The sequence below is a fragment of the Scyliorhinus torazame genome, chromosome 2 (genome assembly GCF_047496885.1).
Source record: "Scyliorhinus torazame isolate Kashiwa2021f chromosome 2, sScyTor2.1, whole genome shotgun sequence".
Lineage (NCBI taxonomy): Eukaryota > Metazoa > Chordata > Chondrichthyes > Carcharhiniformes > Scyliorhinidae > Scyliorhinus > Scyliorhinus torazame.
The window spans coordinates 1,928,099-1,943,679 of record NC_092708.1 but is presented as its reverse complement, the minus strand read 5'-3'; the positions used below and the strand labels follow the sequence as shown (position 1 = coordinate 1,943,679).

General features: G+C 50.0%; 1 protein-coding gene across 1 annotated transcript in view; it reads right to left on the bottom strand.

Moving 5' to 3' along the window:
* LOC140385668 (beta-galactosidase-like) overlaps positions 1-15,581 on the bottom strand; it is a 200,142-nt gene that overhangs the window by 164,823 nt on the left and 19,738 nt on the right. The window contains 3 exon segments of the mRNA XM_072468064.1: positions 11,042-11,082; positions 11,441-11,562; positions 13,302-13,360. Of these exon segments, the coding sequence (XP_072324165.1) occupies positions 11,042-11,082; positions 11,441-11,562; positions 13,302-13,360 (222 nt within the window).

Here is a 15,581-nt window from a genome sequence, read left to right as displayed (position 1 = left end):
ACCGCTCTGTAGTTACTCGGAATGTCCTTACTCCGTTCACTGATATTAAACTGACCGCTCTGTAGTTACTCGGAATGTCCTTACTCCGTTCACTGATAGTAAACTGACCGCTCTGTAGTTACTCGGAATGTCTTTACTCCGTTCACTGATATTAAACTGACCGCTCTGTAGTTACTCGGAATGTCCTTACTCCGTTCACTGATATTAAACTGACCTCTCTGTAGTTACTCGGAATGTCCTTACTCCCTTTCACTGATATTAAACTGACCGCTCTGTAGTTACTCGGAATGTCCTTACTCCGTTCACTGATATTAAACTGACCGCTCTGTAGTCACTCGGAATGTCCTTACTCCCTTTCACTGATATTAAACTGACCGCTCTGTAGTTACTCGGAATGTCCTTACTCCCTTTCACTGATATTAAACTGACCGCTCTGTAGTTATCTCGGAATGTCCTTACTCCGTTCACTGATATTAAACTGACCGCTCTGTAGTTACTCGGAATATCCTTACTCCCGTTCACTGATATTAAACTGACCGCTCTGTAGTTACTCGGAATGTCCTTACTCCGTTCACTGATATTAAACTGACCGCTCTGTAGTTACTCGGAATGTCCTTACTCCGTTCACTGATATTAAACTGACCGCTCTGTAGTTCCTCGGAATGTCCATACTCCGTTCACTGATATTAAACTGACCGCTCTGTAGTTACTCGGAATGTCTTTAGTCCGTTCACTGATATTAAACTGACCGCTCTGTAGTTCCTCGGAATGTCCTTACTCCGTTCACTGATATTAAACTGACCGCTCTGTTGTTCCTCGGAATGTTCTTACTCCGTTCACTGATATTAAACTGACCGCTCTGTAGTTACTCGGAATGTCCTTACTCCCTTTCACTGATATTAAACTGACCGATCTGTAGTTACTCGGAATGCCCTTACTCCGTTCACTGATATTAAACTGACCGCTCTGTAGTTACTCGGAATGTCCTTACTCCCTTTCACTGATATTAAACTGACCGCTCTGTAGTTACTCGGAATGCCCTTACTCCTTTCACTGATATTAAACTGACCGCTCTGTAGTTACTCGGAATGTCCTTACTCCGTTCACTGAAAATAAACTGACCGCTCTGTAATTACTCGGAATGTCCTTACTCCCTTTCACTGATATTAAACTGACCGCTCTGTAGTTACTCGGAATGTCCTTACTCCGTTCACTGAAAATAAACTGACCGCTCTGTAATTACTCGGAATGTCCTTACTCCCTTTCACTGATATTAAACTGACCGCTCTGTAGTTACTCAGATTGTCCTTACTCCGTTCACTGATATTAAACTGACCGCTCTGTAGTTACTCGGAATGTCCTTACTCCGTTCACTGATATTAAACTGACCGCTCTGTAGTTACTCGGAATGTCCATACTCCCTTTCACTGATATTAAACTGACCGCTCTGTAGTTACTCGGAATGTCCTTACTCCGTTCACTGAAAATAAACTGACCGCTCTGTAATTACTCGGAATGTCCTTACTCCCTTTCACTGATATTAAACTGACCGCTCTGTAGTTACTCAGAATGTCCTTACTCCGTTCACTGATATTAAACTGAACGCTCTGTAGTTACTCGGAATGTCCTTACTCCGTTCACTGATATTAAACTGACCGCTCTGTAGTTACTCGGAATGTCCTTACTCCCTTTCACTGTTATTAAACTGACCGCTCTGTAGTTACTCGGAATGTCCTTACTCCGTTCACTGATATTAAACTGACGGCTCTGTAGTTACTCGGAATGTCCATACTCCCTTTCACTGATATTAAACTGACCGCTCTGTAGTTACTCGGAATGTCCTTACTCTGTTCACTGATATTAAACTGACCGCTCTGTAGTTACTCGGAATGTCCTTACTCCCTTTCACTAATATTAAACTGACCGCTCTGTAGTTACTCGCAATGTCCTTACTCCCTTTCACTGATATTAAACTGACGGCTCTGTAGTTACTCGGAATGTCCTTACTCCGTTCACTGATATTAAACTGACGGCTCTGTAGTTACTCGGAATGTCCTTACTCCCTTTCACTGATATTCAACTGACCGCTCTGTAGTTACTCGGAATGTCCTTACTCCCTTTCGCTGATATTAAACTGACCGCTCTGTAGTTACTCGGAATGTCCTTACTCCGTTCACTGATATTAAACTGACCGCTCTGTAGTTACTCGGAATGTCCTTACTCCGTTCACTGATATTAAACTGACCGCTCTGTAGTTACTCGGAATGTCCTTACTCCCTTTAACTGACATTAAACTGACCGCTCTGTAGTTACTCGGAATGTCCTTACTCCCGTTCACTGATATTAAACTGACCGCTCTATAGTTACTCGGAATGTCCTTACTCCCTTTCACTGATATTAAACTGACCGCTCTGTAGTTACTCGGAATGTCCTTACTCCCTTTCACTGATATTAAACTGACCGCTCTGTAGTTACGCGGAATGTCCTTACTCCGTTCACTGATATTAAACTGACCGCTCTGTAGTTACTCGGAATGTCCTTACTCCGTTCACTGATATTAAACTGACCGCTCTGTAGTTACTCGGAATGTCCTTACTCCCTTTCACTGATATTAAACTGACCGCTCTGTAGTTACTCGGAATGTCCTTACTCCGTTCACTGATATTAAACTGACCGCTCTGTAGTTACTCGGAATGTCCTTACTCTGTTCACTGATATTAAACTGACGGCTCTGTAGTTACTCGGAATGCCCTTACTCCGTTCACTGATATTAAACTGACCGCTCTGTAGTTACTCGGAATGCCCTTACTCCGTTCACTGATATTAAACTGACCGCTCTGTAGTTACTCTGAATGTCCTTACTCCGATCACTGTTATTAAACTGACCGCTCTGTAGTTACTCGGAATGTCCTTACTCCCTTTCGCTGATATTAAACTGACCGCTCTGTAGTTACTCGGAATGTCCTTACTCCCTTTCACTGATATTAAACTGACCGCTCTGTAGTTATCTCGGAATGTCCTTACTCCGCTCACTGATATTAAACTGACCGCTCTGTAGTTACTCGGAATGTCCTTACTCCGTTCACTGATATTAAACTGACCGCTCTGTAGTTACTCTGAATGTCCTTACTCCGTTCACTGATATTAAACTGACCGTTCTGTAGTTACTCGGAATGTCCTTACTCCCTTTCACTGATATTAAACTGACCGCTCTGTAGTTACTCGGAATGTCCTTACTCCGTTCACTGATATTAAACTGACCGCTCTGTAGTTACTCGGAATGTCCTTACTCCGTTCACTGATATTAAACTGACCGCTCTGTAGTTACTCGGAATGTCCTTACTCCGTTCACTGATATTAAACTGACCGCTCTGTAGTTACTCTGAATGTCCTTACTCCGTTCACTGATATTAAACTGACCGTTCTGTAGTTACTCGGAATGTCCTTACTCCCTTTCACTGATATTAAACTGACCGCTCTGTAGTTACTCGGAATGTCCTTACTCCGTTCACTGATATTAAACTGACCGCTCTGTAGTTACTCGGAATGTCCTTACTCCGTTCACTGATATTAAACTGACCGCTCTGTAGTTACTCGGAATGTCCTTACTCCGTTCACTGATATTAAACTGACCGCTCTGTAGTTACTCGGAATGTCCTTACTCCCTTTCACTGATATTAAACTGACCTCTCTGTAGTTACTCGGAATGTCCTTACTCCCTTTCACTGATATTAAACTGACCGCTCTGTAGTTACTCGGAATGTCCTTACTCCGTTCACTGATATTAAACTGACCGCTCTGTAGTTACTCGGAATGTCCTTACTCCGGTCACTGATATTAAACTGACCGCTCTGTAGTTACTCGGAATGTCCTTACTCCGTTCACTGATATTAAACTGACCGCTCTGTAGTTACTCGGAATGTCCTTACTCCGTTCACTGATAGTAAACTGACCGCTCTGTAGTTACTCGGAATGTCCTTACTCCGTTCACTGATATTAAACTGACCGCTCTGTAGTTACTCGGAATGTCCTTACTCCGTTCACTGATATTAAACTGACCTCTCTGTAGTTACTCGGAATGTCCTTACTCCCTTTCACTGATATTAAACTGACCGCTCTGTAGTTACTCGGAATGTCCTTACTCCCTTTCACTGATATTAAACTGACCGCTCTGTAGTTACTCGGAATGTCCTTACTCCGTTCACTGATATTAAACTGACCGCTCTGTAGTTACTCGGAATGTCCTTACTCCGTTCACTGATATTAAACTGACCGCTCTGTAGTTACTCGGAATGTCCTTACTCCCTTTCACTGATATTAAACTGACCGCTCTGTAGTTACTCGGAATGTCCTTACTCCGTTCACTGATATTAAACTGACCGCTCTGTAGTTACTCGGAATGTCCTTACTCCGTTCACTGATATTAAACTGACCGCTCTGTAGTTACTCGGAATGTCCTTACTCCCTTTCACTGATATTAAACTGACCGCTCTGTAGTTACTCGGAATGTCCTGACTCCGTTCACTGATATTAAACTGACCGCTCTGTAGTTACTTGGAATGTCCTTACTCCGTTCACTGATATTAAACTGACCGCTCTGTAGTTACTCGGAATGTCCTTACTCCGTTCACTGATATTAAACTGACCGCTCTGTAGTTACTCGGAATGTCCTTACTCCCTTTCACTGATATTAAACTGACCTCTCTGTAGTTACTCGGAATGTCCTTACTCCCTTTCACTGATATTAAACTGACCGCTCTGTAGTTACTCGGAATGTCCTTACTCCGTTCACTGATATTAAACTGACCGCTCTGTAGTTACTCGGAATGTCCTTACTCCGGTCACTGATATTAAACTGACCGCTCTGTAGTTACTCGGAATGTCCTTACTCCGTTCACTGATATTAAACTGACCGCTCTGTAGTTACTCGGAATGTCCTTACTCCGTTCACTGATAGTAAACTGACCGCTCTGTAGTTACTCGGAATGTCCTTACTCCGTTCACTGATATTAAACTGACCGCTCTGTAGTTACTCGGAATGTCCTTACTCCGTTCACTGATATTAAACTGACCTCTCTGTAGTTACTCGGAATGTCCTTACTCCCTTTCACTGATATTAAACTGACCGCTCTGTAGTTACTCGGAATGTCCTTACTCCGTTCACTGATATTAAACTGACCGCTCTGTAGTCACTCGGAATGTCCTTACTCCCTTTCACTGATATTAAACTGACCGCTCTGTAGTTACTCGGAATGTCCTTACTCCCTTTCACTGATATTAAACTGACCGCTCTGTAGTTACTCGGAATGTCCTTACTCCGTTCACTGATATTAAACTGACCGCTCTGTAGTTACTCGGAATGTCCTTACTCCGTTCACTGATATTAAACTGACCGCTCTGTAGTTACTCGGAATGTCCTTACTCCCTTTCACTGATATTAAACTGACCGCTCTGTAGTTACTCGGAATGTCCTTACTCCGTTCACTGATATTAAACTGACCGCTCTGTAGTTACTCGGAATGTCCTGACTCCGTTCACTGATATTAAACTGACCGCTCTGTAGTTACTTGGAATGTCCTTACTCCGTTCACTGATATTAAACTGACCGCTCTGTAGTTACTCGGAATGTCCTTACTCCGTTCACTGATATTAAACTGACCGCTCTGTAGTTACTCGGAATGTCCTTACTCCCTTTCACTGATATTAAACTGACCTCTCTGTAGTTACTCGGAATGTCCTTACTCCCTTTCACTGATATTAAACTGACCGCTCTGTAGTTACTCGGAATGTCCTTACTCCGTTCACTGATATTAAACTGACCGCTCTGTAGTTACTCGGAATGTCCTTACTCCGGTCACTGATATTAAACTGACCGCTCTGTAGTTACTCGGAATGTCCTTACTCCGTTCACTGATATTAAACTGACCGCTCTGTAGTTACTCGGAATGTCCTTACTCCGTTCACTGATAGTAAACTGACCGCTCTGTAGTTACTCGGAATGTCCTTACTCCGTTCACTGATATTAAACTGACCGCTCTGTAGTTACTCGGAATGTCCTTACTCCGTTCACTGATATTAAACTGACCTCTCTGTAGTTACTCGGAATGTCCTTACTCCCTTTCACTGATATTAAACTGACCGCTCTGTAGTTACTCGGAATGTCCTTACTCCGTTCACTGATATTAAACTGACCGCTCTGTAGTCACTCGGAATGTCCTTACTCCCTTTCACTGATATTAAACTGACCGCTCTGTAGTTACTCGGAATGTCCTTACTCCCTTTCACTGATATTAAACTGACCGCTCTGTAGTTACTCGGAATGTCCTTACTCCGTTCACTGATATTAAACTGACCGCTCTGTAGTTACTCGGAATGTCCTTACTCCGTTCACTGATATTAAACTGACCGCTCTGTAGTTACTCGGAATGTCCTTACTCCCTTTCACTGATATTAAACTGACCGCTCTGTAGTTACTCGGAATGTCCTTACTCCGTTCACTGATATTAAACTGACCGCTCTGTAGTTACTCGGAATGTCCTTACTCCGTTCACTGATATTAAACTGACCGCTCAGTAGTTACTCGGAATGTCCATACTCCCTTTCACTGATATTAAACTGACCGCTCTGTAGTTACTCGGAATGTCCTTACTCCCTTTCACTGATATTAAACTGACCGCTCTGTAGTTACTCGGAATGTCCTTACTCCCTTTCACTGATATTAAACTGACCGCTCTGTAGTTACTCGGAATGTCCTTACTCCGTTCACTGATATTAAACTGACCGCTCTGTAGTTACTCGGAATGTCCTTACTCCGTTCACTGATATTAAACTGACCGCTCTGTAGTTACTCGGAATGTCCTTACTCCCTTTCACTGATATTAAACTGACCGCTCTGTAGTTACTCGGAATGTCCTTACTCCGTTCACTGATATTAAACTGACCGCTCTGTAGTTACTCGGAATGTCCTTACTCCGTTCACTGATATTAAACTGACCGCTCTGTAGTTACTCGGAATGTCCTTACTCCCTTTCACTGATATTAAACTGACCGCTCTGTAGTTACTCGGAATGTCCTGACTCCGTTCACTGATATTAAACTGACCGCTCTGTAGTTACTTGGAATGTCCTTACTCCGTTCACTGATATTAAACTGACCGCTCTGTAGTTACTCAGAATGTCCTTACTCCCTTTGACTGATATTAAACTGACCGCTCTGTAGTAACTCGGAATGTCCTTACTCCGTTCTCTGATATTAAACTGACCGCTCTGTAGTTACGCGGAATGTCCTTACTCCGTTCACTGATATTAAACTGACCGCTCTGTAGTTACTCGGAATGTCCTTACTCCGTTCACTGATATTAAACTGACCACTCTGTAGTTACTCGGAATGTCCTTACTCCGTTCACTGATATTAAACTGACTGCTCTGTAGTTACTCGGAATGTCCTTACTCCCTTTCACTGATATTAAACTGACCGCTCTGTAGTTGCTCGGAATGTCCTTACTCCCTTTCACTGATATTAAACTGACCGCTCTGTAGTTACTCGGAATGTCCTTACTCCCGTTCACTGATATTAAAAACTGACCGCTCTGTAGTTACTCAGAATGTCCTTACTCCCTTTCTCTGATATTAAACTGACCGCTCTGTAGTTACGCGGAATGTCCTTACTCCGTTCACTGATATTAAACTGACCGCTCTGTAGTTACTCGGAATGTCCTTACTCCGTTCACTGATATTAAACTGACCGCTCTGTAGTTACTCGGAATGTCGTTACTCCATTCACTGATATTAAACTGACCGCTCTGTAGTTACTCGGAATGTCCTGACTCCGTTCACTGATATTAAACTGACCACTCTGTAGTTACTCGGAATGTCCTTACTCCGTTCACTGATATTAAACTGACTGCTCTGTAGTTACTCGGAATGTCCTTACTCCCTTTCACTGATATTAAACTGACCGCTCTGTAGTTACTCGGAATGTCCTTACTCCGTTCACTGATATTAAACTGACCGCTCTGTAGTTACTCGGAATGTCCTTACTCCCTTTCACTGATATTAAACTGACCGCTCTGTAGTTACTCGGAATGTCCTTACTCCGTTCACTGATATTAAACTGACCGCTCTGTAGTTACTCGGAATGTCCATACTCCATTCACTGATATTAAACTGACCGCTCTGTAGTTACTCGCCATGTCCTTACTCCCTTTCACTGATATTAAACTGACCGCTCTGTAGTTGCTCGGAATGTCCTTACTCCCTTTCACTGATATTAAACTGACCGCTCTGTAGTTACTCGGAATGTCCTTACTCCCGTTCACTGATATTAAACTGACCGCTCTGTAGTTACTCGGAATGTTCTTACTCCGTTCTCTGATATTAAACTGACCGCTCTGTAGTTACTCGGAATGTCCTTCCTCCGTTCACTGATATTAAACTGACCGCTCTGTAGTTACTCGGAATGTCCTTACTCCGTTCACTGATATTAAACTGACCGTTCTGTAGTTACTCGGAATGTCCTTACTCCCTTTCACTGATATTAAACAGACCGCTCTGTAGTTACTCGGAATGTCCTTACTCCCTTTCACTGATATTAAACTGACCGCTCTGTAGTTACTCGGAATGTCCTTACTCCCTTTCACTGATATTAAACTGACCTCTCTGTAGTTACTCGGAATGTCCTTACTCCGTTCACTGATATTAAACTGACCGCTCTGTAGTTACTCGGAATGTCCTTACTCCGTTCACTGATATTAAACTGACCGCTCTGTAGTTACTCGGAATGTCCAGACTCCAATCACTGATATTAAACTGACCGCTCTGTAGTTACTCGGAATGTCCTTCCTCCCTTTCACTGATATTAAACTGACCGCTCTGTAGGTACTCGGAATGTCCTTACTCTTTTCCAGTATGTAGTGAAGATTAGAAGATTATGACAAGTCCTTCCGTTGACTCCACTCCCACCTCCTTCAGCAACAACGGAGACAAACCATCTGGACCAGGAGACTTATCCACTTTAAACACAGTCAGCCTTTCCAGTACCTTGGCTCTATCTATTACTATCTCGAGTTATTTTCTGACTGGAGGAAAGTTTGTCGTGTTGTTCCTTAGGAATTGGTATAGGGACCCTTGTTTTTTTCTGATATTGATTCGTAATCTATGCCTTTATGTACATGGTGCAATTTCCAAACTTGGCAGTGTGATGAATGTGGAAATATATATTCCATATTTGTGGCAGTAATTTTATTAAAAACACTGCTTTAAAATATATTCAGACTAAATGTCCACTAAAACTGTAATTAAGGCATCATAAAACGTGAGGTAATCAAGCTTTTTAACCATTTACTTGTTTACATATAGATGGTTAATGGGATATTGTTTTGATTGGTGAGGCTATTGTGGGATATATATAATTTGAGGGATTGTATTTAGTCCCAGCTAAGCAGGTCATGGGATCTTAGTGGGACACAGATGAGGTGATTAATAGGAGGCACCAGGTCTGTCTGTAGTTTGAAGTTTTGCCAAATGATGTTAGTTGAGCAGAAGGGTCTGACAAGATAGTAGAGTACTGGATGTGACCCTAGCCAAATCACTGAGTGTCTTTAAATAAATAAAAAACCTTTATTGTCCAAGTAGGCTTACAATAACATTGCAATGAAGTTACTGTGAAAAGCCCATAGTCGCCACAGTCCGGCGCCTGTTCGGGTACACAGAGGGAGAATTCAGGATTCTCAGCTGATACTTTAAGCCAGAGATAGAGAGGTCCTGTATTAATAAGGGGATCAGGGTTCATGGGGAGAAGGCAGGAGAATGGGGATGAGAAAATATCAGCCATGATTGAATGGCGGAGCAGGCTTGATGGGCTGAATGGCCTAATTCTGCTCCTATGTCTTATAGTATTCTCTTGATGGAACTCTCTCCAAATGTCTATACATAGAGGATCATGAGAAAACCTGTTTTGTTAACTTCATTTATAAGTAGCATTTGAACTGTATTGGGTTCCGGGAGGCCGGGACGTTGAGTGTCTTTAAGACAGAAGTTGATAAATTCTTGATTTCTCGAGGAATTAAGGGCTATGGAGAAGAGAGCGGGTAAATGGAGTTGAAATCAGCCGTGATTGAATGGTGGAGTGGACTCGATGGGCCAAATGACCTTATTTCCACTCCTATGTCTTATGGTCTTATGGGTTGCTTGGTTGTAATATTTATAGTGAAGGTGGAGGGCATAACTTTAAGTTTTTCCTTTTACGTTAACTGTGAATTATGGAGCTACTTCTGTGATGTTAATGTGGTTAATACTCTGTTAAAAATAAAGTTTGATTTCACCTAAATCATCCCTATTGGTCAGAGCCAACACTCCTGGGTGAAATATCCTTTCCTCACGGTTTTACACATTGCAAATTGTTGAGATTTCTCATCTGGTATCTGAACAGAAATTAGGGTCCGGTCCGATATCCTAACAGCAGCTGATGCAAAACGTGGAAACATTATGGGTAGCACAGTGGTTAGCACTGTGGCTTCACTGCGCCAGGGTCCCAGGTTCGATTCCCGGCTTGGGTCACTGTCTGTGTGGAGTCTGCACGTTCTCCCCGTGTCTGCGTGGGTTTCCTCCGGGTGCTCCGGTTTCCTCCCACAGTCCAAAGATGTCAGAATTTTAGACGTTTCAGTGAGATCCCCTCTCATTCTCTAAACTCCAGTGAACAGAGGCCCAGTCGCCCCACTCCCTCCTTACACGACAATCCCGCCGTCCCAGGACTCAGGCTGGTGAACCTTCGCTGTGATTTACAGAATGTCCTTTGGAAAAAGTAATGAAGTTCCCTCTTCCCCAATTCAGCACGTTTACCTTTCAGAATTTCTTGTTAATTCCATGATTATTCCAAATATTTTTGTCCTCTTCAAAAAAATTCCAAAGAAGCTTATCCGAATCACACTCTTTAAAAGGGTCTTTGTTCAGTGAACAGCAGCCTGTTTTCCTCCCATTCCCCAGGAAATACAACAATTACACAAAACCCTTCCCAGGGATAGAAATCATCATCCCCCACTCACCGTTCCAGTATCCAAAATTAGTCCCACCTTCAAACATATACCTGCGAAAATAACAGAGCAATCAGATTCTTAATATTCACGGAGTGAGTCAGACAATCGTCTGCTCAGAATCAGTGACAGGGGAGGATTGGGACGGGGGGGGGAGGGGGACGGGGGGAGGGGGAGGTAGACGGAGGGGGAGGGGAACGGAGGGGGACGGGGTGAGGGGGACGGGCAGGAGGGGAGGGGGACGGGGGATAAGGGGGGGGCGTGAGGAGCACGATACAGGAACTGGGAGGTAGGAATGTGGGATAGGAGGATGGGAAAGAGCAGCCAGTGAAATGGGACACGGGAGATCAGTGGGGCAGTGGTCAAAGCGATAAATGTGCTCCGGACGGTATTGAAAGGTGATTCGCTTACATATTCACATTGGCTCCGAGTTGCAGCAGCTCCTCCAGCATTTTGGTAGCATTTTTGATGGAAACGGTTGAATGTTCCAATCCCCAGTAATCGAGCCAACCCACGTAGAACTCCGAATTCACCTAGAGCACGGCAATGAAACTGTACGGGTCATTAACAGACAGCAGTTGTCAATGAGGTAGAAACGCACCTCATCAACATGCCCCAACTCCCCAAACCCTTTCACCCAGATCCTGCCAATCTCCACATCTTCCCCAGGGTCCTCCTCGCTCCCCTACTCCACCCCTCCACACATTGCTGTCCCACACCCCCTTACCATGGCCAACCACCGTCACCCCCCTACCCTCACCCCCCCACCCTCACCCCCCCCACCCTCACCCCCCCCACCACCCCCATCCTCACCCACCCTCACCCCCCACCCTCACCACCACCCCAACCTCACCCCCCCACCCCCCTCACCCCCCACCCTCACCCCCCCACCCTCACCCCCCCCACCACCCCCACCCTCACCCCCCCCACCACCCCCACCCTCACCCTCACACCCCCACCCACCCTCACCCCCACCCTCACACCCACACCCTCACACCCCCACCCACCCTCACCCCCCCATCATCACCCCCCCACCCCCCCACCACCCCCACCCTCCCTCACACCCCACCCTCACATCCCACACTCACCCCCCCACACTCACCCCCCACCCACCCTCACCCCCCCCACCCCCCCACCACCCCCACCCTCCCTCACACCCCCCACCCCCCCACCACCCCCACCCTCCCTCACACCCCACCCTCACATCCCACACTCACCCCCCCACCCTCACCCCCCCACCCACCCTCACCCCCCCATCCTCACCCCCAACCCCCCCCACCCTCACCCCCCCACCCACACTCTCCCTCCCACCCACCCTCACCCCCCCACCCTCACCCCCCCACCCTCACCCCCCCACCCTCACCCCCCCCACCCTCACCCCCCCCACCCTCACCCCCCCCACCACCCCCATCCTCACCCACCCTCACCCCCACCCTCACCACCACCCCAACCTCACCCCCCCACCCCCCTCACCCCCCACCCTCACCCCCCCACCCTCACCCCCCCCACCACCCCCACCCTCACCCCCCCCACCACCCCCACCCTCACCCTCACACCCCCACCCACCCTCACCCCCACCCTCACACCCACACCCTCACACCCCCACCCACCCTCACCCCCCCATCATCACCCCCCCACCCCCCCACCACCCCCACCCTCCCTCACACCCCACCCTCACATCCCACACTCACCCCCCCACACTCACCCCCCACCCACCCTCACCCCCCCCACCCCCCCACCACCCCCACCCTCCCTCACACCCCCCACCCCCCCACCACCCCCACCCTCCCTCACACCCCACCCTCACATCCCACACTCACCCCCCCACCCTCACCCCCCCACCCACCCTCACCCCCCCATCCTCACCCCCAACCCCCCCCACCCTCACCCCCCCACCCACACTCTCCCTCCCACCCACCCTCACCCCCCCACCCTCACCCCCCCACCCTCACCCCCCCACCCTCACCCCCCCCACCCTCACCCCCCCACCCTCACCCCCCCACCCTCACCCCCCCACCCTCACCCACCCTCACCCCCCCACCCTCAACCCCCCCCACCCTCACCCCCCCCCACCCTCACCCCCCCCACCCTCACCCCCCCCACCCTCACCCTCACCCCCCCACCCTCACCCTCACCCCCCCCACCCTCACCCTCACCCCCCCCACCCTCACCCTCACCCCCCACCCTCACCCCTCACCCCCCACCCTCAACCCACCACCCTCAACCCACCACCCTCAACCCCCCACCCCCCAAACCCACACCCCCCACTCACCAATGGACCTTCGGGTTCAAACTGTTTCTGTAGTTGGAATGAAGCGTTGATATCGTCAGCTGTGAAGTGAGAAAAACAAGAAATTCATCAGAGAAGCAACAAAACCCCGTCGCTGACGGTCACCCTGGGGAACCCCGTCGCTGACGGTCACCCTGGGGAACCCCGTCGCTAACGGTCACCCTGGGGAACCCCGTCGCTAACGGTCACCCTGGGGAACCCCGTCGCTAACGGTCACCCTGGGAACCCCGTCGCTAACGGTCACCCTGGGGAACCCCGTCGCTGACGGTCACCCTGGGGAACCCCGTCGCTAACGGTCACCCTGGGGAACCCCGTCGCTAACGGTCACCCTGGGGAACCCCGTCGCTAACGGTCACCCTGGGGAACCCCGTCGCTAACGGGCACCCTGGGAACCCCGTCGCTAACGGTCACCTGGGGAGCCCCGTCGCTAACGGTCACCCTGGGGAACCCCGTCGCTAACGGTCACCCTGGGGAACCCCGTCGCTAACGGTCACCCTGGGGGACCCCGTCGCTAACGGTCACCCTGGGAATCCCGTCGCTAACGGTCACCCTGGGGAACCCCGTCCCTAACGGTCACCCTGGGGAACCCCGTCGCTAACGGTCACCCAGGGGAACCCCGTCGCTAACGGTCACCCTGGGGAACCCCGTCGCTAACGGTCACCCTGGGGAACCCCGTCGCTAACGGTCACCCTGGGGAGCCCCGTCGCTAACGGTCACCCTGGGGAACCCCGTCGCTAACGGTCACCCTGGGGAACCCCGTCGCTAACGGTCACCCTGGGGAACCCCGTCGCTAACGGTCACCCTGGGGAACCCCGTCGCTAACGGTCACCCTGGGGAACCCCGTCGCTAACGGTCACCCAGGGGAACCCCGTCGCTAACGGTCACCCTGGGGAACCCCGTCGCTAACGGACACCCAGGGGAACCCCGTCGCTAACGGTCACCGCTAACGGTCACCCTGGGGAGCCCCGTCCCTAACGGTCACCCTGGGGAACCCCGTCGCTAACGGTCACCCTGGGGAACCCCGTCGCTAACGGTCACCCTGGGGAACCCCGTCGCTAACGGACACCCAGGGGAACCCCGTCGCTAACGGTCACCCTGGGGAACCCCGTCGCTAACGGTCACCCTGGGGAGCCCCGTCGGTAACGGTCACCCTGGGGAACCCCGTCGCTAACGGACACCCAGGGGAACCCCGTCGCTAACGGTCACCCTGGGGAACCCCGTCGCTAACGGTCACCCTGGGGAGCCCCGTCGGTAACGGTCACCCTGGGGAGCCCCGTCCCTAACGGTCACCCTGGGGAACCCCGTCGCTAACGGTCACCCTGGGGAACCCCGTCGCTAACGGTCACCCTGGGGAGCCCCGTCGGTAACGGTCACCCTGGGGAGCACCGTCCATAACGGTCACCCTGGGGAACCCCGTCGCTAACGGTCACCCTGGGAACCCCGTCGCTAACGGTCACCCTGGGGAACCCCGTCGCTAACGGTCACCCTGGGGAACCCCGTCGCTAACGGTCACCCTGGGGAGCCCCGTCGCTAACGGTCACCCTGGGGAACCCCGTCGCTAACGGTCACCCTGGGGAACCCCGTCGCTAACGGTCACCCTGGGGAACCCCGTCGCTAACGGTCACCCTGGGGAACCCCGTCGCTAACGGTCACCCTGGGGAACCCCGTCGCTAACGGTCACCCTGGGGAACCCCGTCGCTAACGGTCACCCTGGGGAGCCCCGTCGCTAACGGTCAACCTGGGGAACCCCGTCGCTAACGGTCACCCAGGGGAACCCCGTCGCTAACGGTCACCCTGGGGAACCCCTTCGCTAACGGTCACCCAGGGGAACCCCGTCGCTAACGGTCACCCAGGGGAACCCCGTCGCTAACGGTCACCCAGGGGAACCCCGTCGCTAACGGTCACCCTGGGGAACCCCTTCGCTAACGGTCACCCTGGGGAACCCCGTCGCTAACGGTCACCCTGGGGAACCCCGTCGCTAACGGTCACCCTGGGGAACCCCTTCGCTAACGGTCACCCTGGGGAACCCCGTCGCTAACGGTCACCCTGGGGAACCCCGTCGCTAACGGTCACCCTGGGGAACCCCGTCGCTAACGGTCACCCTGGGGAACCCCGTCGCTAACGGTCACCCTGGGGAACCCCGTCGCTAACGGTCACCCTGGGGAACCCCGTCGCTAACGGTCACCCTGGGGAACCCCGTCGCTAACGGTCGCCCTGGGGAACCCCGTCGCTAACGGTCTCCCTGGGGAACCCCGTCGCTAA